General features: G+C 58.5%; 1 protein-coding gene across 1 annotated transcript in view; it reads left to right on the forward strand.

Annotated features, from left to right (window-relative positions):
* PHF21B (PHD finger protein 21B) overlaps nt 1–13,384 on the forward strand; it is a 116,881-nt gene extending 103,497 nt beyond the window's left edge. Inside the window, exons 7-14 of the mRNA XM_040491815.1 lie at nt 4,651–4,702; nt 5,279–5,355; nt 6,284–6,338; nt 7,655–7,677; nt 9,466–9,624; nt 10,861–10,936; nt 11,236–11,339; nt 12,310–13,384. Of these exons, the coding sequence (XP_040347749.1) occupies nt 4,651–4,702; nt 5,279–5,355; nt 6,284–6,338; nt 7,655–7,677; nt 9,466–9,624; nt 10,861–10,936; nt 11,236–11,339; nt 12,310–12,528 (765 nt within the window). The 3' untranslated portion in view covers nt 12,529–13,384. The remainder of the gene's footprint in view (nt 1–4,650; nt 4,703–5,278; nt 5,356–6,283; nt 6,339–7,654; nt 7,678–9,465; nt 9,625–10,860; nt 10,937–11,235; nt 11,340–12,309) is intronic.
* Nucleotides 13,385–23,270: the final 9,886 nt, after the last annotated feature.

Raw genomic sequence — 23,270 nt, forward strand, 5'->3', positions numbered from 1 at the left:
CAGCTTGGAGCGCAGAGCCTGCTTTGGATTCTGTGCCTCCCTCTCTGCCCCTCCCCTGCTCCTACTCTGTATCTCTCTCTCTCTCTCAAAAATAAAAGACATCTGAAAAAATATTTTTAAAAAGAAGGAAAAGAATGATCCCTTCGAAGACCAGCAGAGAGGATATGACGACGGGAGTGGCAGCTTCGGGGAGCCCTACCAGGATTACGGAGCCAGACAGACGAAGAGACACTTCCCGCGACAGCCGCGGTGATGGGGGTTTGGCTGTATCGTGGCGGGCACCTGGCTGCCATTTCCCGTCCTCGAGTGACCGTGGCTCGAGTTACCTTCCGTGGAAGACGGGGTGGCGGCAGGGGGAGGCCGCGTGGGGGGCACCAGGAGGCGGGAGCTTGGCCTCCACGTTGGTGGTGTTCGCTCAGGTGGGGCCCGCGAGGCGGGTGCGGGTACCGAGGGGGGTCCCTAGAGTCCCTGCCACCGTGCGGCCAGCCCCAGGGCCCCGAAGCAGCACTCAAACCAGGTGGCAGCAGACCACAGCCTGGACCGCTGTCGGCCGCATCCGGGGGACCCCACAATCCCCTTTCCGGAGGGTGCACGGCCACGTTAATCACGTTGTAAGTCTTGCATTCACGTGAGCCCACACCTTCCGGAATAAAATTTACAGGCCCTCCTTTCCATGGGGTGGAGGTGCTTCGTGGTGTTTTAAATAGAATTGGGGGGCTCGTCCGACCCTTGGTTTCTGCTCAGCTCACGGTTTGTCACATTGAGCCCCCCATGGGGTTCTGCGCTGAGCCTGCTTGGCCTTCTCCGTCTCTCTCTCTGCCCCTCCCCTGTTCACATGCTTGCTCGTGCGCTCTCTCTTTCGCTCTCTCTCAATAAATAAACTTAAAAAAATTTTTTAAATATATACTTCAAGAAAAGTTGACTGAAATCAAAGAAGACTTATGCACACATCACGCGGACTGTGGCCCTGGTACCAGGCACCGGGGAAGATGGCCGTGTGCACCTGCTACGCGACCCGGCAGGTCCCTGCGGGATCCGGAGGGCGTCCGGGCAGAAGCAGTCACGTCACTTTAGAGGGAAAACAGCCAGGCCTTGGCTTTCCCGAGTGGCATCTGAGTCCAGAATCCAGCAAAGCAAGGGTCGCCTGGATGGCTCAGTCGGTTGAGCGTCCGACTTCGGCTCAGGGCTCGGGTCATGGTCTCACGGTTCATGAGTTTGCGACAAGATCCTGAGGAGAGACAGAAACAGCCTAGGGTTTTATGTCCTGCCAAGCTGGCCTTCAAACTGGAAGCCTCCATCTGCATGGAAGGTTTTATTACTTTTTTAATGTGTATTTATTTATTTTTTTTTTTAATTTTTTTTTTCAACGTTTATTTATTTTTGGGACAGAGAGAGACAGAGCATGAACGGGGGAGGGGCAGAGAGAGAGGGAGACACAGAATCGGAAACAGGCTCCAGGCTCTGAGCCATCAGCCCAGAGCCTGACGCGGGGCTCGAACTCACGGACCGCGAGATCGTGACCTGGCTGAAGTCGGACGCTTAACCGACTGCGCCACCCAGGCGCCCCAATGTGTATTTATTTTTGAGAGAGCGAGAGTGGGGCAGAGAGAGGGAGACAGAGGATCTGAAACAGGCTCTGTGTTGTCAGCGCGGAGCCCGACGCGGGGCTCGATCCCACGAACCGTGAGATCGTGCTGAGCCGAAATCAAGAGTCGGTCGCTTCACCGACCGAGCCCCCCCTCCCACTCCCAGGCGCCCCCCTCCAGATAGGTTTTAAATCTGCTAAGGACTCGGGAGATGCTGTTCCGTGGGCCTGGCTCGACCCCCACCGGCCCAGAGGAGACCGGGGCCCCTCTGGCACCAGCCGTCGGGCGGGCGGCTCCAAAACTCAGCCGCGGGGTGAAACGAAAAGGGTAAGGATGTCAGGTCAGAACTGAAGTAGGACATTCTCCGATCGCGTACAAATGCTTCATCTCCGTAGCGTCGGGGGTGGGGGGGCCGTGAGAGAAGGTGGGAGGCAGAATGAGTTCCGGGGGAGTCTCCGTCGTAGCCGAGACTTTCAGTGAATCAAAGAATATCACGTAAAGCTGACAGATGGAGGGGGAGAACTATTTTTAGCAGCACAGAAGTAAAAAAAATGGAAGAGTAAACAGTCACTATTTGGAATGTTTGGAAAACCCAAGAGAATCGATGATAAGAAAACAAATCTGCAGACAGAAGTTGTAGAGGCAGCGGGGTTTAGTATTAATGCAAAACATCGATAATCGTCAACAGAAACACAGAGCAGCCTGTTAGAAGCCTTACAGATAACCGTATTTACAGTAGCAACAAAAAGATTAAATATCTAGGGACAGACACGCTGACAACAGTCAAACCCCGCTGGAGGGTAAGTTTAAACCCCCGAAGGCAGAAGAGGAACAGAGAGAGAGGCACACCACGGTTTTGGGGGGGAAGATTGCGTATCACAAAGTTGTCATTATGCCCTACGTTAATTTTTTAAAAAATTTTTAGGGGCGCCTGGGTGGCTCAGTCGGTTAAGCGTCCGACTTCAGCTCAGGTCACGATCTCGCGGTCCATGAGTTCGAGCCCCGCGTCGGGCTCTGGGCTGATGGCTCAGAGCCTGGAGCCTGCTTCCAGTTCTGTATCTCCCTCTCTCTCTGCCCTTCCCCCGTTCATGCTCTGTCTCTCTCTGTCTCAAAAATAAATAAACGTTAAAAAAAAAAAACATTAAAAAAAAATTTTTTTAATGTTTATTTTTTAGAGAGAGACAGAGAGACAGGGTGTGACTCGGGGAGGGTCAGAGAGAGAGGGAGACACGGAATCCGAAGCAGGTTCCAGGCTCCGAGCTGTCGGCACAGAGCCCGACACGGGGCTCGAACTCAGACCGCGAGATCATGACCTGAGCTGAAGTGGGGCGCTTCACCGACTGAGCCACCCAGGCGCCCCGCCCTACGTTAATTTATCGTCTTGACATCATCCCAGAAAAGCTGCCAAGGGGCTCCCTCCGGCTCCTTCATGGTTTGTAAATTTCACCTGGAAAAAACAAGCAGGAAGGACCGGAGAGCCCTGAACAGGAAGAACACAGAGAAAAGGATCCTAATCTCGCCAGAGTTCTGTAAAGCCAAGGTAGGGACACGGTGCCACGGGAGCTCACGAACAGGTAGGAACGGAACAGGGGGCCCAGAAAGTGACCACAGGTACGAGTGATCATTTAGCGTATGATTCAAGTGGCTCCTCAAACCAGTGAAAAGCAGAAAGATGGAAGTTTCAATAAATGGTATTGGAACAAGTGAGTAGTAGCCATGTGGACTGAAAGGAATCCGCATTTCACGCCAGGATACGTTCCCAACGGCTCATAAACCTGCATGTAAACAGTGAGGGGGGCCTGGCTGCCTCCGTCGGTAGAGCCTGTGACTCTTGATCTCGGGGTTGTGAGTTCAAGCCCCACGTTGGGTGGGGAGCCTCCTCTTAAAAAGTCATAGGGGCGCCTGGGTGGCTCAGTCGGTTAAGCCTCCGTCTTCGGCTCAGGTCATGACCTCACGGTTCGTGGGTTCAGGCCCCGCGTCGGGCTCTGTGCCGACAGCTCGGAGCCCGGAGCCTGCTTCGGATTCTGTGTCCCCCTCTCTCTCTGTCCCTCCCCCGCTCGCACTCTGTCTCTCTCTCTCTCTCAAAAATAAATGAAGATTAAAAAATGAAAAAATCATAGGGGCATCTGGGTGGCTCAGTCGTTTAAGCGTCTTGACTCTTAATCTCGGTTCAAGTCATGATCTCAGCGTTCGTGAGTTCAAGCCCCGTGTTGGGCTGGCTCTCCGCTGACAGGTGGAGCCTGCTTGGGAGTCTCTCTCCCCACCCCCTGCTCCTCCCCTGCTCTCTCTCTCTCTGTCTCAAAATAAATAAACTTAAAAAATCATAATAAAATAAAGTAAGCAGTGAAATTACAAATACTGAAATAAAACATAAGCAACTTGGTTTACAACCTCAGAGTCTGTAGCTAAGATTCAAAAACCGAAACGCTGAAAAAGAAAATACTGCTAAATTCTACTACGTACAAATTTTTTTTTAGTCTACGTGGCCAAAAAAGGCCACCGGGGAGCACAATTCCCTGCTTCTTAAGTGTGAGTGGTGACCAGCCACTTCCTGCCAATGAGGACAGCGTGGACGGGGAAAGGGATTTTCAGTGGAGAAGGCCGACCGATGCCTCAGCCGGGTGGTCAAGGGCAACGTCACAGTGCTGAGTCACGTTGATAACACGTGCTCTGGATATGATGGGCTGGCGGGACACTTCCCCTCTGTGGTCCTCCTCCCCCAGGCCCATAGCCCAGTCTAACCATGAGCAAACCATCAGGCGGAATCCTAACTGAGGGGCATCCTTTGAAACACCTGACCAGCCCAAGCTCAGAACTGTCCCCATCAGAAACAAAGAAAACCAGAGAAATCCGGCCCAGCCCAGAGGAGCTAAGGAGGCACGGCAACTGAGTGCAACGGGAGATCCTGGATGGGGTCCTGGGACAGAGAGGGGACCGTAGGTAGCAACGAAGGAGACCCGAGACAGATCAGCCAGCCCCATGAGTAGGTGCTCCTGTCGAATCTGTCGAATGACTGGAAAGACGTGGAAGGTGGTGGTAACGCCTCTCCGTTTCCCTCTCTTAGAAAATCGCCTTCATGGTAGCTCTTGGCCTGGTCACAACGGAGCACTTGGAAGGTAAGGACCCCGCACGGCGGCAGGCTGGGCTGGGACCGGCCTGCACCGTGGGGTGACAGCCGGCGGGGGGGGGCGGCAGTCCCTTCTGGGACGTGTGTCCCAAGTGCCGGAGGTTGTGAGCACAGAGAGAGGGAGAGCCTCCCGGCTCCCCCTGCCTCGGTGGCTGCCCGCACAACTTGCCAGAACAGGTGTGAGGGCTGCGTTAACGGTGCTTTGCTGATAGACTCGTGACTGTTACTACGGTTTTTGTAAGTAGCCCTCCTGGGGGCGCCTGGGGGGGCTCGGTCGGTTCAGCGTCCGACCTCGGCCCGGGTTATGATGATCTCAGGGTTCGTGAGAGAGGCGGCTCCGGGCTGGGGGATGGCACCCGGGGGACCAGCACTGTCGGTGGGTACCTTTCACCCTCCAGCCGGAAGCCGGCACCTCTGTCCGCCCCAGAGGGAGCCGTGCCGGGGCCACTCTGGGGCGCGGATGCGGGGCAGGAGGGGACGGGGCCGCCCAGGGGCTCGCAGCGGAAGCGTTCGGCGTTCCCGGGACAGGAAGGATCCAGTAAGTGCTGTGTCTGTGTCTTTCCAGAAATCCAGAGCAAGCGCCAAGAGCGGAAGAGAAGAAGCACAGCCAATCCCGCCTACAGCGGCCTCCTGGAGACTGAGGTGAGGGACCCGCCCTCTGCACCTGCGGAGGGACCCCCCCCCCCCCCCCCCAGATGTCCCGAGCCGGTCCGTGGTGTCCCGAGCACTGCGCCCTTTGGGAAGGATGTCACTGAGCTGTTCCTTGACCTCCACGCAAGGAGGTGCTGACCGCTGTCTGGACCAAAGGGCCCCGTTCCCTTTGCCGTGCTCACTGATGAAACCGTCCCCCGCTCTGTGCGCGAAGCCACACCCCAGTGTCCCCAGTCTGTGGCCAGGGCCAGAGATGACCTGATTAAGGAATCAGGAGCCGCCTCCCAGCCGTGACCCTTGAGCCCTGGACACATCTGTGCTGTGGCTCCACGAGCGGCCCTGCCACGGGGGCCTCGCCCTTGGCTCTGAGCACAGCCCCACCGCGACGGGGGAGGCGGGTGCAAAGTCGGTCGTGTGTTCTCGGCCTGTGGCTGAAGCCGCCGTTCGGAACGTACCGGAAGCCTCCGCGTCTCCACGATGTTGGGTGCCGGGGACGACCCTGTACCGAGGGTTCCTGGGCCCCGTGCCAAGAAGTGAGGTTTGGGGAGCGAGTCCCTCATACCCTCGTCTCCCAAACTGACCCCAGAGCCAGCTGACAAGGTGCAGGAGGCAGACGGACGGGGAACCTGGTGGCTGCTTGTTACTGGTTGGCCCCGATTCGGGGTCCCCCACTCGTCCCTCCCGAGTGAGGCGGACGTATCGGCGGGGAGCGGGCCTGGGTTCCACGCCTGCCGCAGGGCAGAGCCCTTGCTGACGCCAGCCCGCCCCTCCCCTGCCCTGCAGCCCCGGTGTCCGTCCCCGTTTCTGCCTCTGGAGCCCTGGGTGGGGAGTCTGTCCCGGGTACGCCCTGGGCAGGGGCAGGGTCACTGAGGAGGGCTCCCCGCGAGACGGTTTTTCTTTTGTTTTGTGTCCCCTGCAGAGGAAACGGCTGGCATCCAACTATCTCAACAGCCCCCTGTTCGTCACAGCAAGAGGTAAGTGCCTGCGGGGCGTGGCTTCTCCTGCCGCGGCCGCTGTGGCGCCGGGGCCAGGTCGGCTTTGGTGGCTCTGGTGGCTTTGGTGGCCCTCCGCTCCTGGCCTCCGTGGGGCGGGGCTGGCCCGTCCGCGGCCGGGACAGTTGTTTCCGGCGGATGGTGCGTTCCAGCGCCACGCCCCGGCCCCCTTCGCCCTGTCGTCGTCTGTAGGGAGGAGGAGGGCGGGTGGCGGTGCCGGGACTCCGAGCTGGGTGACGACGTAAGGGCCGGATGTGACCGCGGTTTGTAAACTGTCCCGTACACACCGAAGCTGAGCTTCCCCCTGGACGGCGTTATGTGCGGACAGCCCTGACCCAGAAACTAAGAGGAAAACCACTTTTTGTGATCATTAAATGTGTGGTTTGGCATCGCTTACTGGAAGGAGGGTGGGTGGTTATGGGGGGGAAGAAACAGTCGAAAATAAATCACCTTGAGAGGTTCCCGGAATGATGTGTCCCTCCCCTGGGCAGCTCCCTGCCTGTCCCACGGTGGGTCCTGGCCATGACCGGGGCAGAGACCCTTATTCCTGTCACTCCCTGGGTGAGACCCAGGTGTCCTGGGTCCAGTGGTCCTCCTGTCGTGTCCCGGGTCCAGTGGTGCTCCCATCATGCTCCGGGTGAGACCCGGGTGTCCCGGGTCCAGTGATGCTCCCGTCATGCCCCGGGTGAGACTCAAGTGTCCCAGGTGAGACCCGGGTGTCCCGGGTCCAGTGGTGTTCCCATCATGCCCTGGGTGAGACCCAAGTGTCTCGGGTGAGAGCCGGGTGTCCCGGGTCCAGTGATACTCCCATCATGCCCCGAGTGAGACCCAGGTGTTCCAGATTCAGTGATGCCCCTGTCATGTCCCTGGTGAGAGCCAGGTGTCCCGGGTCCAGTGGTGCTCCCATCATGCCCCGGGTGAGACCCAAGTGTCCCGGGTGAGACCCGGGTGTCCCGGGTCCAGGGATGCTCCCATCACGTCCCAGACGAGACCCAGGTGTCCCGGGTCCAGTGATGCTCCTGTCATGCCCCGGGTGAGACCAAAGTGTCCTGGGTGAGACCCGGGTGTTCCGGGTCCAGTGATGCTCCCATCATGCCCGGGGTGAGACCCAAGTGTCCCGGGTCCAGTGATGCTCCCGTCACGTCCCAGGTGAGACCCAGGTGTCCCGGGTCCAGTGATGCTCCCGTCATGTCCCGGGTGAGAACCCCCCGCCCATACTGGGCCTCGTGGCCTCCAGTCCTGATCGGCGCTCCTCCAATGCCCACTAACATGTTCTCCGCCCTTCTTCCCTGTGCCAGCCAATGAGGACCCCTGCTGGAAGGTACGTGTCCCCTCGCTGTCACGCCTGGGCGGGGTGGGGCATGTTTCCACGGTCCAGGTGTGGGTGCTCCTGGCAGGCGGGAGCCGAGTAGAGGGGCTGCAGGCTCCGTCCTCAGCGCCGAGAGCTTTGCGACAACACGTCAGCCGTCGTCCAGCCCGTGTGGTGCATTAGGCGTCACCCCAGGGCCAGCCCACAGGGTTCAAGCACGAGCTGAGGACGCAGGGACCCCGGGAGCCAAGGAGGCCCAGGTGGAGGCAGCTGATCCCGGGGCTGCCAGCCGGGCCCTACCTGGCTCTTCTCGGCCCCAGTGTGACGCTAGGTGCAGTGGGTCCCCTCCGTTTCTCACTGTCCACCTCACGAGGGTCTAGACTTAGTAATAACCCCCAGGGTCTCAGCCCTCACGGCTCCGTTTCTGTGATCCTGTGAGACCCCAATCCCCCCGTGCACAGACCACGTCCCTGCTTCCCAGGACACAGGCTGGCCGTGACCTCATGTGCAGGCATGGCCTCAGAATTTATTTAGTGGCTTTTTTTTTTTTTTTAAGTAAGTCTTGGATCTCGTCCTAAAAGAATTTTCTAGTCCCTACATGCCTAGAATGGCCAAGCCACTAAGCAGCAGCAGGTGACGGGTATAAACTCCAATTATTCCGGGCTTTTTGCCACCAGAACCCTGTAGCATCACGGATCAGGGCTGGTGGCCTGCCGTGCCTGTCCACAGCCACCTGTGCCCGACCAGCGTGAGCACAGGAGACGCCTGGAGCCTGAGCCTCGCTTCTGCAGACCCCAGAGTCCCGCAGGGGCCTTGGCCTCGAGGCGGGAGACCCCGATGCTGGCCCTGCTTCTGTCTCCAGCTCCCTCAGTGGTCTCGGGCGAGTGGCTCACCTTCCCTGGGCCCTTGGTCTGCTACCCCCTCCCTCGTGGACGGCCTGGGCTCCAGGGTCCTCGTGGCCTGGGTCGTTCCCGATGGGAGCCCTCTGGTCCCTCGCAGCTCTAAAGTCGGAAGCTGCCGCTGACACACAGGTAGAGAAGCGACGTCGCTGGCACGGAGAAGGGTTTCTAGCGGGTGGTGGAAAACCGTTCAGACTTTGCAGGTCACGGGAAGCAGGGCGTTAGGAAGAGCTCCTCTCTCGGTCAGGGCCGGGCACCGGGCACGGGCTGGCTGGAAAGGCAGTGAGCCCCCTGTCCCTGCAGGTGTGTAAGTGGAGGCCTTCTGGACTGCGCTTGGGGTGCCCTCTCCTCTCGAGTCGGCCCGGGGGGCGGGTGTCGCTAGCCCACGTTACAGAGGCGGAAACAGGGGCGCGGTAACCCACACGGGAGGCCGGAGGTGCCAGGTCGGGCTGCGGCTCCCTCAAGGGGCCCGGAGAGCGCCGTGAGTCCGGGCCTCCCGAGGCAGCGCGTGCAGGAAAACCGTGTGGGAGGGACGCGTGGCGAGCGCTGGCCGGCCCCTCCCCCCCGACGTGGGGTGCAGTGTGGACCCGAGGGGGACCGTTTCCCAAGCCACGGCAGGACCGCCTGCCCCGCCACCTGCACCTGGGGACCAGGTCTCATGCGGGGGCCACACCCGCCTGACCCTCACCCCTGGTGAACGTGGCCTGGGGGATGCCCTAGAGTCCCGCGTCTGGCCGCCTCCTCCTCCCGGCTTCCGGGCTTATCCCTCTCTCTCCCAGAGCTGCTGAGAAACGCTGGCGGAAGCTGGGTCCGGCTCCCTCCCAGCCCAGCTGACCTGGACCCCCTAACCCCCACCCCTCACCCCCCACTGACCCGCCTCCCGCCCCCCCTTCTCTTTCAGAATGAGATCACCCACGATGAGCACTGTGCCGCCTGCAAGCAAGGGGCCAATCTGCAGCCCTGCGGCACCTGCCCGGGGGCCTACCACCTCAGCTGCCTGGACCCGCCCCTCAAGACCGCGCCCAAGGGCGTGTGGGTGTGTCCCAAGTGCCAGCAGAAGGTAAGGAGGCTGCGCTGCGGGGCGGCCGGCCCTCCCACCCCCGCCCTGCCTCTCTCCCCGTACCCGGGGACCCTCCGCACAACATCTGCAGCTGCTCACACTGTGTTTTGGGGTCGGGTCGGGTCGGGCCGCGGAGGGGTGACCAGAGGGGCCGGCGTGGGAGAGGCTTTCTCCGCCTCGGCACGACCCAGTGACTCCAGCTCTGGCCTCAAAACTCCTTCCCGGGTGGAGCTGGACCGATAACACAGACCACAACGATAGCACTACTTAGCAGGTCCCATCTCCCTGCTGACACACGAATGAAAACCAATCAGGTTCAAAAAAAACAGTAACACTCCCTTCCGGTGGCGATGTGGTGAGTCAGGCACTCTTAGACGGTGCAGAATTTTGTCCGAGCCTCAAAAGCGTGCGTATCTTTTAAACCCAGAATCTAGCTTTGGGGAACGCAGTCTAAAGCAATAATCCAAATACAGATAGGATTCTGGGCACAAAGAAGCCCCTCGCCCCTTACTTACAAAGGAAAGACACAGCCTACTTCAAAGCAGCAGGAGATAGTGGAATTAATTCCAGTGGGTGCACTCAGTGAGATGTTGTGTGGTCATTGAAAATGATCTTTGCAAAGGTTTTGTGATTCTTTGGACTTGTTCACCGTATGGAATTAGGTTTAAAAAGAAAAAAGAGAACGCTAGGCTTCATAGCAGCTGTATAGTTGAATCATCAGCTCCCTGAGAAAAACTGTAGGCAGAATAAACCAGGGAGAGGGTGGGTACAGTGGGCCCTATGTCACTGTGCCACCAGCCCCTGCACTGGGACTGCCCGGGGGTCGCAGCTCTTTGCAGGAAGACAGAGGGAACAGGATTCTGTTCCCCGCTTCGGCATGATGGTGGGGCCTCACCGGGCACTCGGTTTGCCCCCCCCCCCCCGGCTGGCCTGGGGCTGCCCGGCACAAGGGAAGAACACCCCAGTGGCCGTTCACATACTCATTCATTCAGGAAAAATCAGAACCTCCTCCCCGCAGGCACCGTCTGGGGCCCTGGCGATACGCAGGCTCCTGTCCTCGGGGAGCTCTGGGAGCCAGACCGTGAGGCAGGAGGGACGGGCTCCCTCCCGTCCCAGCTGAGGAACCTGCAGCTCAGGGAGCCTTGCTCCCCCCCACTCCCGCCCCCCAGCGCTGCGCGGCCAGACCGAGGCAGGCCCTGGCCCGTCTGCCTGTTGATTTCCCCATCTGCCCTCTAGGCCTTAAAGAAAGACAGTGGCGTGCCCTGGTCCGGGATGCTGGCCATTGTGCACTCCTACGTCACCCACAAGACAGGTAAGACAGTCTTGCTCCCTTCCCTCCCACCCCACCCAGGCCCCTGGGCTCGCCCTGGGCCCGTCCGCAGCCATTCCTAGCCGGGGCTCTGCGCAGAGGGACCCTGGGAGCGGTGCGGCGTGCAGGGCCATCACCGTGGGAGCGGGGGGGGAGCATCTCCGGTCCCCGTGTCCTCAGCCACGGCCACTGGCTTCTGCGGGAGGATGTAGGCTCGGGTTCTCCGTGCTTCTCCCGCTCGCCCACGGCCCGGCCTTTCTGCTCACCCAGCTCGCTGGCTCACCTGGCCTTCTCTTTCCTAGTCAAGGTAGAGGAGAAGCAGAAGCTGCGACAGAGAGGCAGCGAGCTACAGAGCGAGCTCCGGCAGCTGGAGGAGTGTGACCGGCGCCTGGCCTCGGCGGTGAAGGTGCGCTGGGGGTGCGGGGCAGGGGGCTGGGGGACCTTACGGCCGCGAGATACCAGGCCAGGGTTTCGCTGTCCCGTCCCTGAGGCCCCAGGAGAAGACGGACTCACCGGCGTCGCTCCGCGAGGCAGAGTGCGGCTCTGATCCGCTCGACGTTCAGGTCTTGAGCGGTTGGGCTCGGGGCTCCTTCCTGGCTCTTGGACTTTGGCAAAGCTCTCGGAGCCTCAGGCGCTTCGCGCGTGATGTGAACGCGATGATTTCTCTCCTGTAGTGTGGTGGTCGTGATGATGCGATGGCCACGATGGTGGCGGTGGTGGTGACGATGGTGATGGTGGTGGTGGTGGTGGTGATGGCTGAGGTCGTGGAGGGGATAATGGTGGCGAGGGCGGTGCCAGGCCCTAGTGGAACTCTTTAAAGGCGGTATCTCATTTAATCTCTCAAGAGCCCGGGCAGAGGCTCTCTGATCATTCCTATCTGGGAGTCGGGACGCAGTTCCAGGGGGTAGGAGCGGTTTCCCCGAGCAGCAGATGGCTGATGCTGTAGCCTGCGTGCCCGTCCTGGCTGCCTTACGCACGTGACACGTAGAGAGCCCACCAAGAGGCAAGAGCACGGCAGGTGGGAGCAGAGCAGAGAGCGGGCTGGCAATCCGTAGGTCTCCTGCAGGGGCTGTCGTTGAGGCTGAACCGGCCCCAGCTTCCTCCCGGAGGAGGAGGGGTAGACGTGGTCAGCAAGGCAGCACCACAGCCACGAGGGAGAACGTTCCACGCTCTGGCACAGGCACGCCGTTTCTAGCCCTGAACTCTAAAACGGATTTCTCGTGCGCTGCGGGAGGCCCTTGGCCGGCGTCCTTCCGGCCCCCGCAGTGGAGGGGAGGAGCTGTAGGGGGGAGAGGGGCCGAGAGGGCGGCGGCCCCCAGGACGCCTGCACGGTTGAATTCTGAGAGCCTCCCCCTGCCCCTCTCTCCCCCTGACAGAAATGCCTAGAGCTTAAGACGAGCCTGCTGGCCCGGCAGAGGGGCACCCAGACATCCCTGGACCGCCTGCGGGCCCTCCTGAGACTGATACAGGGCGAGCAGGTGCTGCAAGTTGCCATGACGACCACCGGCCCCGCCCCGCTGCTGGCCGGGCCCTGGACCAAGCCCTCGGCAGCAGCCATGCACCCCGCCCTCCAGCAGCCCCAGGGGCACAACTGACCCCGAGGGACCGGCTTCACACCCACGGAAGGTTCCTGGGACCCCGCTCACCAGACCTGAGGGTTCTGTCCGCCTTAATTCATAAACACTATGAATTTCAGACGAAACTAAAACCAGACCGAGAGAGAGAGAGAGAGAGAGAGAGAGAGAGACGGAGGAAAGAAGGGGAGAAGGAACCGGGACGGGTTGGGATGCAGTCCTACCCTCCACGTGCGGACGGGACCCCAGGAGGCCAGGTGGGCGCGAGACGGCCGGGCGCACAGTCCGTCCCCCGGCCGTTGGGGGGCTGGCCCGGGCCCCTGGCTTCCAGGCACAGCTGTCTCCCCGGCCTCGTGCTGCCCCCCGGGGGAGAGAAGGGCAGAGGAGGTTGGGAGGGGAGCCGGGGACCTAGCTGAGTAGTAGGGGTAGTTGGGACGAGCAGTGGGTAGCGAATCTAGGTAGGGGCCCGGGGCTCGGGGCTCGAGGCCGCAGGGCTCCAGCGCCTTCCGGATCGCGGGCCCTTGTCAGTCAGTATTATTAGCGTTAAGAGTCACAGCTGTTGAACTTGAAAGACACTACACTGTGGGTCCCTCCAGGGACGCTGCGGTACCCACCTGCCAGGGTCCCCGCGTGCCCCCGAGGCTCCTTCCCTTAGCTGATCGTTTGGACTCCTTTTGCCGCCGACGTGTTTTTCTCATGGAGTTTTTTGGGCTCCAGGCACGCAGGGGAGGCACGTGGCAGGTTTTCTACTTGGGGTTGAATCCTTCAACTTAACGACCGAAGCCTTTTCCTTTCTCCCCTCGAAGAGCCGATAAAGTGTTCCACTCCTCTTTTCTTGCCAGTACAGACACTATGCCAAAAAATAACTTTACATTTTTGTATGGCGTTTTTATTGTGAGCTATTTAATGTGAAGGGGGGATGCTTGCGGACTTCTTTTCCCGCTTACGGTAGTCTCAGCTGCAAGGTACGAATGCAAAAGCCCTTCCTGGGGGACTCCCAACCTGGAGAGATCCAGAGGGTTCTTTCAGAAGGAGGCTGGGGGGCGGGGAGAGAGGGTGGGGAGGGAGAGGGGGCCGTGGCCTCTGGAGGGTTTGGCCTTTGGAGACTCGAGGGTCCCTTTTCTCGCTGCCTCCTTGAGTTAGTGAGAGCGGAGGACGCCGTCCTAAAAGGGCTCCCGAGTCTTGGGCTGGGTCGTCACACCCCGCCTCCGGCTTCTCCGGTCCCGAGGGGCCTAGCACAACGGGATAGGCGTCGGGGAAGCCACAGGGCTCCCACCCCAGCATATCACACGGTGCCGCGCTGCATCGGACACACGTGCGTGCGTGCACACGCGGCCCCAGACACACACGCACACGCGCACGCCGACGAGTGCAGAGCAGGGAGGCTGGCCAGAATCCCACGGGCTGCCGTGGTCCCTCCTGTCATTTTCTCGACTCCGGGAGAAACTGTGCTGTACGATACAGATCTATTTTAATACACTCAACACTGGGTTGAACAAGATTTTTATATTCTTTTATTGATGAACAAAGTGAGCTGTGAGACACACGTCTTCTATATTGGTTACTCTAAATGCCAATTGTGTGTCACCGCGTGGCTTGCGATGTAAATGTCTTCAGGTTCCTTTCTGTTGGTTCGTTTTTCTTCTTGGATGGATCGGATTCCATTTTTTTTTAAAAAAAAAAAACGTAATGGGAGGATGTGAGAGGTTGGACCCGGGAGGGGTAGCTGCCGACGTGTCTCGAGGCGTAGCGTTTTGGACCAAGGAGGACCGTCCAGTGCATAGTGAGGATAGAGAAAAGTGTTTGTCTTAAATATGCCCGTGTAGCTTTCCTTCTGTACGATGCATTAAACGCAACTGATGATTTCAGAGCCGTGTGCTTCTCGTTACCATGCCGTCGGCAGAGAGGCCTCCGGGGGCACATGGGGCGGGGAGACTCGCGGAGTGGAACGGCGGGGTCCTGCCGCGGGCCCACCCCCAGGGAGGGGGGCAGCAGAGAGCTCGTGGGCACCCCCCAGAGGTGGCAGGTGCACCTGTTGGGACCAGGCGGAGGCTGTCCAGCGGCAGAAACCCTCCAGGCCGGGCGCTGTGCGGTGTGGACCCCGCTCCCTCACTGGTTCCTGCTTCTCTCCGCCCATCGACAGCACCTGCCTTTTCTGTTCCACACGAGGTCCCACAGCCACCCTGGGGCTTAGTCCTTGGCCTTTCAGGAGGGCGGCCAAACTGGGGAGCCAGACCCCCCCCCCCCACGTCCTAGCTCCAGGGGCCTCCGGGAGGCTCAGTCAGGTGAGGAGGAACCCAGCTCTGGACAACCAGATGTGGCCGAGGGTGGGATCGGATACGAAGTGACGGCCGACTGGAGCCCCAGGACTGAGCGATGTGCCCAGAGACGGGGGAGGGCTGGGCCACCAGGCCGGGGTCCCCGACAGTCCTGTCCGGTTTCCAGGCTGGCCCAGAATCACATGGTTTGGGCGGGGCCTAGAACTCAAGGCCGCTCTGCCCGACCCCCAGCCACAAGATCCCTCACCACCCCCTACACACCCCTCCCCGCCCCCGAAACCTGGCCAGTCTCAGCCCCGGGGCCCCCAGGGAGCCCCTCGCCCTCCTGGCTGGGGTCTCAGAGCCCCCTTGTTCTGAGTTCCTTATATTCCTCTCACCTTTTGGGGTCCTTTCTGGTCAGGCTGCCTCTGCTCCCCTGGAGCTGCCCAGTTCAGGGTCAGGAGTGACCTTCCTGTGGCCAGACCTAGCGGGTGACACATTGGCCCTCCTGCTGGAGGAGACTCCGGGACCCCCCACCCCCAACCCCCACCCCCGCTCACCTGGTTTTTCCAGTTTCTCTCTTCCGCGAGAGCCCCGGTCTTCCGGTCTGTGCTCTGACCTCTCTGCTCCCGAATTCCTTGGCTGACCCCGTCCCGCCTCCTGGTTTTCCGTGTCTATGCTGGCCGCTCCCAACTCTTACCTGCGGACTGGGCCTCTGCCACGGACCCCAGCGCACTGGGCACCAGCAAGCGTCTGTCCCCGCCAGGCCAGTCCCCTGCTCCTGTCCTGGGTCCGGGAGATGCCACCGTCCTGATAACACGGGCTAGCGCCCCAGCGGCCTCACCCTCCGCCCCTGGTCATCGGCAGTGCCCTCGGAATACACGCGGGAGGTGGCCGTGTGCCCCACCCACGCCAGTGTCACCTGGGTGGGTCTCAGCCCACCGCCTCACTGGGATTACCGCAGCTACGTGCTCCTCCCCCATCTCGCTGCCTCGGTTCTCGGGCCAGCAGCTAGCAGGCGAGGCCTCGGCCGAAACCCCGCTTCACGGCCCATCTTGCCCAGCAGCAGCTCAAGCCCTACAAGGGCCACGCTTACCGCATTCCTGCCTCTCTCCAGTTTCCTCGCCGTGTTCCAGCCACGCGGCCTCCCTGCTCTACCTGGAACCCACGCGGCATGCTCCTGCCACGGGGCCTTTGCACAGGCCGCACGTGTCCTTGCCCGGCGTGCCCAGCTGTCTCTTCGATTGGCTCCCCCGCTTGCACTCGCTTAGGGAGTCGACCACCGTCCCCCCTCCGTGCAGCTGCGCCCGGTCACCCAAAGACTTGGCATTTCCTCTCCTTCCCTGTTGATTCCTTAGGCTTTAACAACTTTCTGTGATTCACCTTTTTGACTTTGCTTCACAAACGCAAGGAACTTGGTCGCTTTTACTCACCAATTCCCAGCATCTAAAACATTGCCTGACACACAGTAAGCAGGAGCTCGGTAAATACTCGCAGACTAAATGAAGGAGCCTTTTTTTTTTTTTTTTTTTTAATTTTTTTTTTTTCAAACGTTTATTTATTTTTGGGACAGAGAGAGACAGAGCATGAACAGGGGAGGGGCAGAAAGAGAGGGAGACACAGAATCGGAAACAGGCTCCAGGTTCTGAGCCATCAGCCCAGAGCCCGACGCGGGGCTCGAATTCACGGACCGCGAGATCGTGACCTGGCTGAAGTCGGACGCTTAACCGACTGCGCCACCCAGGCGCCCCTGAAGGAGCCTTTCGAGAAGCAGCTGCCAGGCCGCGGGCTGCCTCCATCCTGGTTCAGGACCTGGTCCCTGCAGGCTCCCGGCTCCCAGTCCAGCTGCCAGGCTCATTCGGCCCCTAAGGGTGGAGGGTGGGGGCGGGAAGCTGGAGAGACCGGGGCTGCCCGAGCCCCTGCAGCTGCAGAGGGGGGTGGGTCCACGCTCCGCCTTGTCCCTGTCCTCCAATCCCACGGGGGGTTCCAGGGAGCCCTTGCTCCCACCACGAAAGGCAGGGGCTTAGGCACGGGTGGCGGGGTGGGGTGGGTTGTCCAGGACCCTCAGAGCAGGACAGGAATTCCCTCCAAATTTGGATGCACCCCTCCCACCGCCCCTGCTCCCAAGACCACACAGTTTAAACAACAGAAATGAATTCTCGGCCAGTTGGGCTGGTTCCCCCTGGGACTGGGGGACAGAAGCTGTCGCAGGCTCCCAGCTCCTGGGTGGCCGTCTCCCCGTGTCCTTGTCATTTTCTAACTTGGCGAGCTGTGGCGTTCCCTGGCCCGTAGACCCACCACCCTGATCTCTGCCCCCCGTTCCCGTGCTTTGTCCCACGTGCGGGTCTCTGGCAGAGCGGCTCTTCTGCGAGGGCAAGGTCACACTGGACCAGGGCCCACCCTCATGATTTCACACAAACTTAGTCATCCCGTTTCCAAATAAGGTCACAGTCACTCGTCCTGGGGGTTGGGACTCCAGCCTCTTTTTGGAGAACACGATTCAACCCATGACAGACACCCTTCCTGGGTTGTCTGAGATCTGCTTCCCGTGGCTTCTGCCCCCTGGCCCCCGGGCCCCTCGGCACTCTCCCCTTTGCCTCATCTGCCCCCACGCAGCTCACAGGTGGAGACACTGTGGTGCCATCCTGCCCGACGACCCGCTCTCTGCCCGCCCCGTCCCGCCCGGCTCCTTCCTCGGACCCACCCAGGCACGTGACGGCCCCTCAGAGGGGACCAAAGCGCAGGGACTTCAGTGGCACTCCGAGGTCACACGGCCAGCCAGTGGCTTCAGCCCGGGCTGTGGCTCCACACCGCGGCTCCAGGCACCTTTGCTACCCTGCCCGCTGGACCCTGGTCACCTCTTGGGACACAGGGGGTCAGACGGAGGCCGCCCTGCCAAGCTGCAGGCACCCACGCTCCTGACCCAGCCACCTCGCCTGTTGGGAGCTGCCGACGGCACCCCAGGCTGCAGGGGACCACGCACAGGTGCAAGGGGACAAAGGAGCACAAGCCAACTAAGTACTGACCCCGCAGGCTGGGCAGGGAGCCCAGTCCCACCCCCTGCCCTGTGTGGCCCCACAACGGGGGAAGGGAGCTTCCGAAGCTAAGCTCTGCTTTGCCCCCAACCCCATCTTTCAGGCTCCCCAAACAACACCTGCCGTTTCTGGGTGATGTTCCTGGGTGGGTTCCGGTGACGGCATTTCTGCACGTGGAGGCCTGGGCCCATCCCGGGGAGAAGTCTGCGACCAGAGCGCGTGACCCCACACACAGAGCCAAACCCCACTTAGGCACCTGCCGCTCGCCCTGCCCCCGCTGACGGGGCGGGAAGGGGTCTCTCCCCCCACAGGACCCCCGCGAGGATCCCGCACAGGGCACAGAGGGCCGGGTGCTGGCTGCGGCTGCCAGTTCCACCGGCCAGCCTCCGTGTGGCGAGGCCCCGTCACCCACCCCCAAGGATCCCTGGTTTCCAAACAGAACAGAGGGATCCCACCTACCTGCGGGACAGTGCAGCTCCGAACTGGCCCGTCTTGGAGGGGAGGCCCGGCTGAGAAAGGGTCATCCTGGAAGGGCGGCGATGTTTCGGCCGGAGCCGGCTGCCACCGGCCAAGTCCCCGTCTGCCTCTCCGACCAGTTCTGTGTTTGGGGACTTCGTGTTGGTAGTTTGCAATTAGCCGTGGTGGGCGTATTTACAGCAGGGAAATGGGCGAAGGCTACACATCAGGCCCTTGTGTCCCTAGAGAGCCAGTGGCCAAATGCCCACCGACCCGCATACACCCAGACACCCGTGCGTGTGCATGCAAATGACAGAGACGTGGAGGGCTGTGGTTCCAAAGCCAGCGTGTGTCCAGATCGGCCTCAGGTGCTGTGTTTGAAAATACAACCCCAGATTCCTCACAAAATTTCCAGACACAAGCTAATTCTCGGAATTTAGCAGTTGGCCAAAAGCGGACGGATCGAGATTGCAACGGCTTATACGTTGGTAACGTAGACACCCTCGATTCTCGTTGACTGATGTATCCAGGTATATGTCTTTGCTTCTGTTTACCTCCAACCTATCTAGATACTTACAGTGCACGCAGTCGGGGAGCCCGGACGGCTCCGTCGGTTCAGTATCTGACTCTTGGTTTTGGCTCAGGTCGTGATCCCAGGGTCACGGGATCGAGCCCCGTATCGGGCTCTGCACTGCGCACGAAGCCTGCTTAGGATTCTCTCTCTCCCTCCGCCCCTCCCCTACTTGTGCTCCCTAAATAAATAATTAAAGTGCATATAGTCCTGTCTTGCTTTTATGTCCATTTTGACAATATTTGCCCTGATCTTCATTGTAGAACGTAGTACGTTAACATTAGAAAGTAACTATTGAGGGGCGCCCGGGTGGCGCAGTCGGTTAAGCGTCCGACTTCAGCCAGGTCACGATCTCGCGGTCCGTGGGTTCGAGCCCCGCGTCGGGCTCTGGGCTGATGGCTCAGAGCCTGGAGCCTGTTTCCGATTCTGTGTCTCCCTCTCTCTCTGCCCCTCGCCCGTTCATGCTCTGTCTCTCTCTGACCCAAAAATAAATAAACGTTGAAAAAAAAATTAAAAAAAAAAATATTTTTGACTGACCGAGAATTGTGGTTTGCGCACTGTCCCCCTCCTTTGGGCAATTTATTATCGTTCCTTTACTGTATTGGAACAAGACCTTATTCCACTGTCTTCTGGCCTAAATAGTTTCAGCTCGTAGGTCCGCCGCACCCAACGGCTGGTCTGCTGTATCATTTTTTTCTGGAAGCTTTCAAGATTTCCTCTTTACCTTTGGTTTTCAGAACCTTCACTATAGGGTGCCTCTGTGTCGTTTTCTTTGTATTTTATCCAGTTTGGGGGTTCATGGAGATGACTGAATGTGAAAACGTATGTCTTTGACCAAACTGGAAATACTTTTAGCCATTAATTTTCAAATACTTTTTGTGTCCTATTCTCTCCTGCCTCCAGAACTTGTTACGTGTTTGTGAGATATTCTGATATTGTCCCGCAGGTCTCTCAGCCTCCGTTCATATTTTTCAATCCTTTTACTCTATTTTTTTTTTTAAGTAATCCTTAGGCCCAACGTGGGGCTCAAACTCACAACCCCGAGATTACGAGTTGCATGCTCTACAGATCAATCCATGCAGGCACCCCATTTGACTCTTTATACTTTAGATTGGGTAATTTCTATTAGGCTACCTTCAAGGTCACTGACTTTCTTTTGTCATCTCTACTCTCCTAGTAAACAGAACCAGTGTTTCTATCTTGCTTTTTAGTGGCCCCCCCCCCCCTTGTACTGTCAGGTATTGTATTTGGTTTTCTAGAATTCCCCCTTTGTTTCCTAGGATTTCTATGTTTTTTGCTGAGACTTCTAATCTTTGCATTTCTTTTTTAATTCATAATTAATTAATTGCATGCAAATGAGAGCGTGAATGGAGGAGGGCCAGACAGAGGAAGAGAGAGAATCCCACGCAGACTCCACACCTTTGGCGCAGAGCCCGATGCAGGGCTCGATCCCACAAACCGTGAGATGATGTTGAGCTGAAATCCAGAGTTGGAGCCTGCTTCGGATTCAGTGTCTCCCTCTCTGTCTGCCCCTCCCCTGCGTGTACTCTGTCTCTCTGTCTCTGTCTCTCTAAAATAAACATTAAAAAAAATGTAAAGAAAATAGTTATGGACATGGTTGGATTGAAGCCTACCATTCTGACTGGGCCACCCGGTCGCCCTATTTTTGCATTTATTGTAAGCACGTTTGCCCTTATGTGCTTGAGAAGGTGTTTAATCGCTGTTTTCACATCCTGGTCGTTACTGCTAACACCTTGGTCTCTGTTGATTGTCTTAGAGTAGGCTGCATTTTCCTGGTCGTTCACATAACGATTTCTCGTTGTATGCTAGACGTTGTTATTATGTTGTAGAGGCTTTGGCTTCCGTTGGGAGTCAGGCTGCAGGCTGGGTCTTTTGGCCACAGCTGGTGTCTGTCCCGCACAGGAGTGGCTCAGGGATCAAGCAGAACTTTGGGCGGAGTTGATGCACGCGATTTAGCCTCTCCCGAGCTGTTTCTCTCCTGGGTGGAACCCCGTCCCCGCTTCCTGGTGACTGTCGTCCCAAACTCTGTCCTGTTCTCCCAGCCAAAAAGGCCAGATTTCTACCGGAGATACAGCCACTCGGACACAAGTGCCGGCTTCAGCCTGGCTCGGTTGTTAAAAGCCATGTAACGGAAGCTCACCCTGTGCCATTCGCTTTTCCAAGTGTGGCCTCCCCTCCAGACTCTGTCCTTGTTCACTCTCCAGTGCCGTCAAGTCATTGCTTTTTGTTTATTTTTGTTCTTTTGTATTTCGTCGAGTCCATAGATGTCGTCTGTGGAAAGGCCGAGTCTTGTAGGAGCTGTAAAGCCCCTTGGCTTCTCTCCTGAGGAATTTGGCACATCTCCACCTATTCACTTTTTAAGAATCCGTCTTCTACGTATATTGTTCAGAAAAGCCTAATACCGGAGCGCCCGGCTGGCTCAGTCCCTAGAGCGTGCGACTCTTGATCTTGGGGTTGTGAGTTCAGCTCCCACGATGGGTGTAGAGATTACTTACAAGTGGGCTCTTTTTTATTTTTTTTTAATTTTTTTTTAATTTTTTTTTAATGTTTATTTTTGAGAGACAGAGAGACAGAGTGTGAGCGGCGGAGGGGCAGAGAGAGAGGGAGACACAGAATCGGAAACAGGCTCCAGGCTCTGAGCCATCAGCCCAGAGCCTGACGCGGGGCTCGAACTCACGGACCACGAGATCGTGACCTGGCTGAAGTCGGACGCTTAACCGACTGCGCCACCCAGGCGCCCCAAGTGGGCTCTTTTTTAAACAGTGCAATACTGTACAACTTATGAACAGAAATAGGGTCGGGGATGCTTAGAACTTCACACAAGTGATAACACACTGTGTTTATCATGCTCCGATGTTTTCCCCTCTCGATGTACTATTTGGAGATCTACCCGTGTCGAGCCATACCGACCCGATTCGTTCATTTTTACCCTTCGGCCCCATGGACGTAACTCCTTTATCTGTCTTCTCTTCTACCGACGGACACTCGGGCCACAGCTGGCCACTCGCAGGGACAAGAACACTGCCGTTAACACTCTTTGATTCTCCACCCAGACGCATGATTGCTGGGCCAGCTTTCGCCTCACCATCTGGCGAAGTTGCCCTCCAAAGTGTGCCGATTTACAGCTCTCCCAGCAGCACATAAAAGCCCACGCCTCAAAATATTAACAGTGGTTATGTGCGAGCGGTACAATTCCGAGCGATTTCACCTTCTCGTTCCATACTTTCTGTCATTCAGTTCTCTCCCCGCTCTGAGCAGCTGTTCTTACAACAGCGGGGTTGTCTGTTCGCAAACCAGCAGAACTTGTCCTTCCTCCTCCACCCTCTCCACGTCAGGGCAGATCCCCACCCTCGGCTGCCCGCAGGTCAGGTGAGACGACACGCTCCTCTGTCCCTTACCCGCTCTCCACACTTCCCCGGGTCCCGTGCACACTGCATTGGCTTGAAACACGCTGATTCGTGCGTTTCGTTGCTTATTTACTCGCCGACTAGTCCGCCAGCCCTGGGAAGGCAGGAAGCGCATCCTACCCGTCTCTGTTACTGACAGACTGTCACTCCCTGGCTCGAAGCAGGTGCTCAGAAGCACACGGGATGGACGGCAGAGGGGACAGCACCCCGCTCGCACCCCTACGGCGGGGGACAGAAAGAAACCCAAGCTGAACCTTCTGACTGGGCAAAATGACTGGCCCGGGGCCACGCAGCTGTGGATCTGAGCTGGTGACAGAAGCGAGGTGCCCCGTCCTTGCTCCCCCAGTGACGGCGGCGTGGCTCTCCTCGGGGCAGACCGACCGACCGCGTGCATTCTGCCGACTTTTATGTTATGGACGGCATTCAATAATTCATCGTGGGTATCAGCGACGAGATCTGGGCAGCCTGCCTAATCTCCGGGGTCACTTAAAAACCTCTGCCGTTTCTGCAAAAGTGAATGTTTGAACAATGTATTCCCCACGTCCTGTCAACAGAGACACCCTGGAGTCCCCGGGTCCGCGTCACAACTCATTGTTTTACGATGAAATGCACCACACGTGTCTCCAACACATGACCACCGTGATCGCTTTCTTCTGCCGCGGAAATGACGGGGGAAATCGTGCTTTGATACAAGGAAGGGTGACAAGGCCACGCTGTGCCGAAGCCGAGATTCCGCAATTGTCGTTTATGAAAGGGAGACTGTTATCAGGGCAGCCACAGGGACACGTCTCGGGGCCACCTCTCGGAGTCAGGAAATTTGAGACATATATTTCACAGACGCGCGTCACCTTGTAAACCCTTCTGCATAATGCACGAGATTTGATTTAATGTCGTTGTTAATTCTGCTGTTCACAGCGGTGTGCTCTTAAGGGAGCCATCATTTTTATTTCAGGGTGGTTTTTTTGTTTTTGTTTTTGTTTTTCCCTGGCAACAGAACCCGGAGGCTTTTCTGGGG

This window comes from Herpailurus yagouaroundi, unplaced genomic scaffold (assembly GCF_014898765.1).
Source record: "Herpailurus yagouaroundi ecotype Mexico unplaced genomic scaffold, PumYag 182, whole genome shotgun sequence".
Lineage (NCBI taxonomy): Eukaryota > Metazoa > Chordata > Mammalia > Carnivora > Felidae > Herpailurus > Herpailurus yagouaroundi.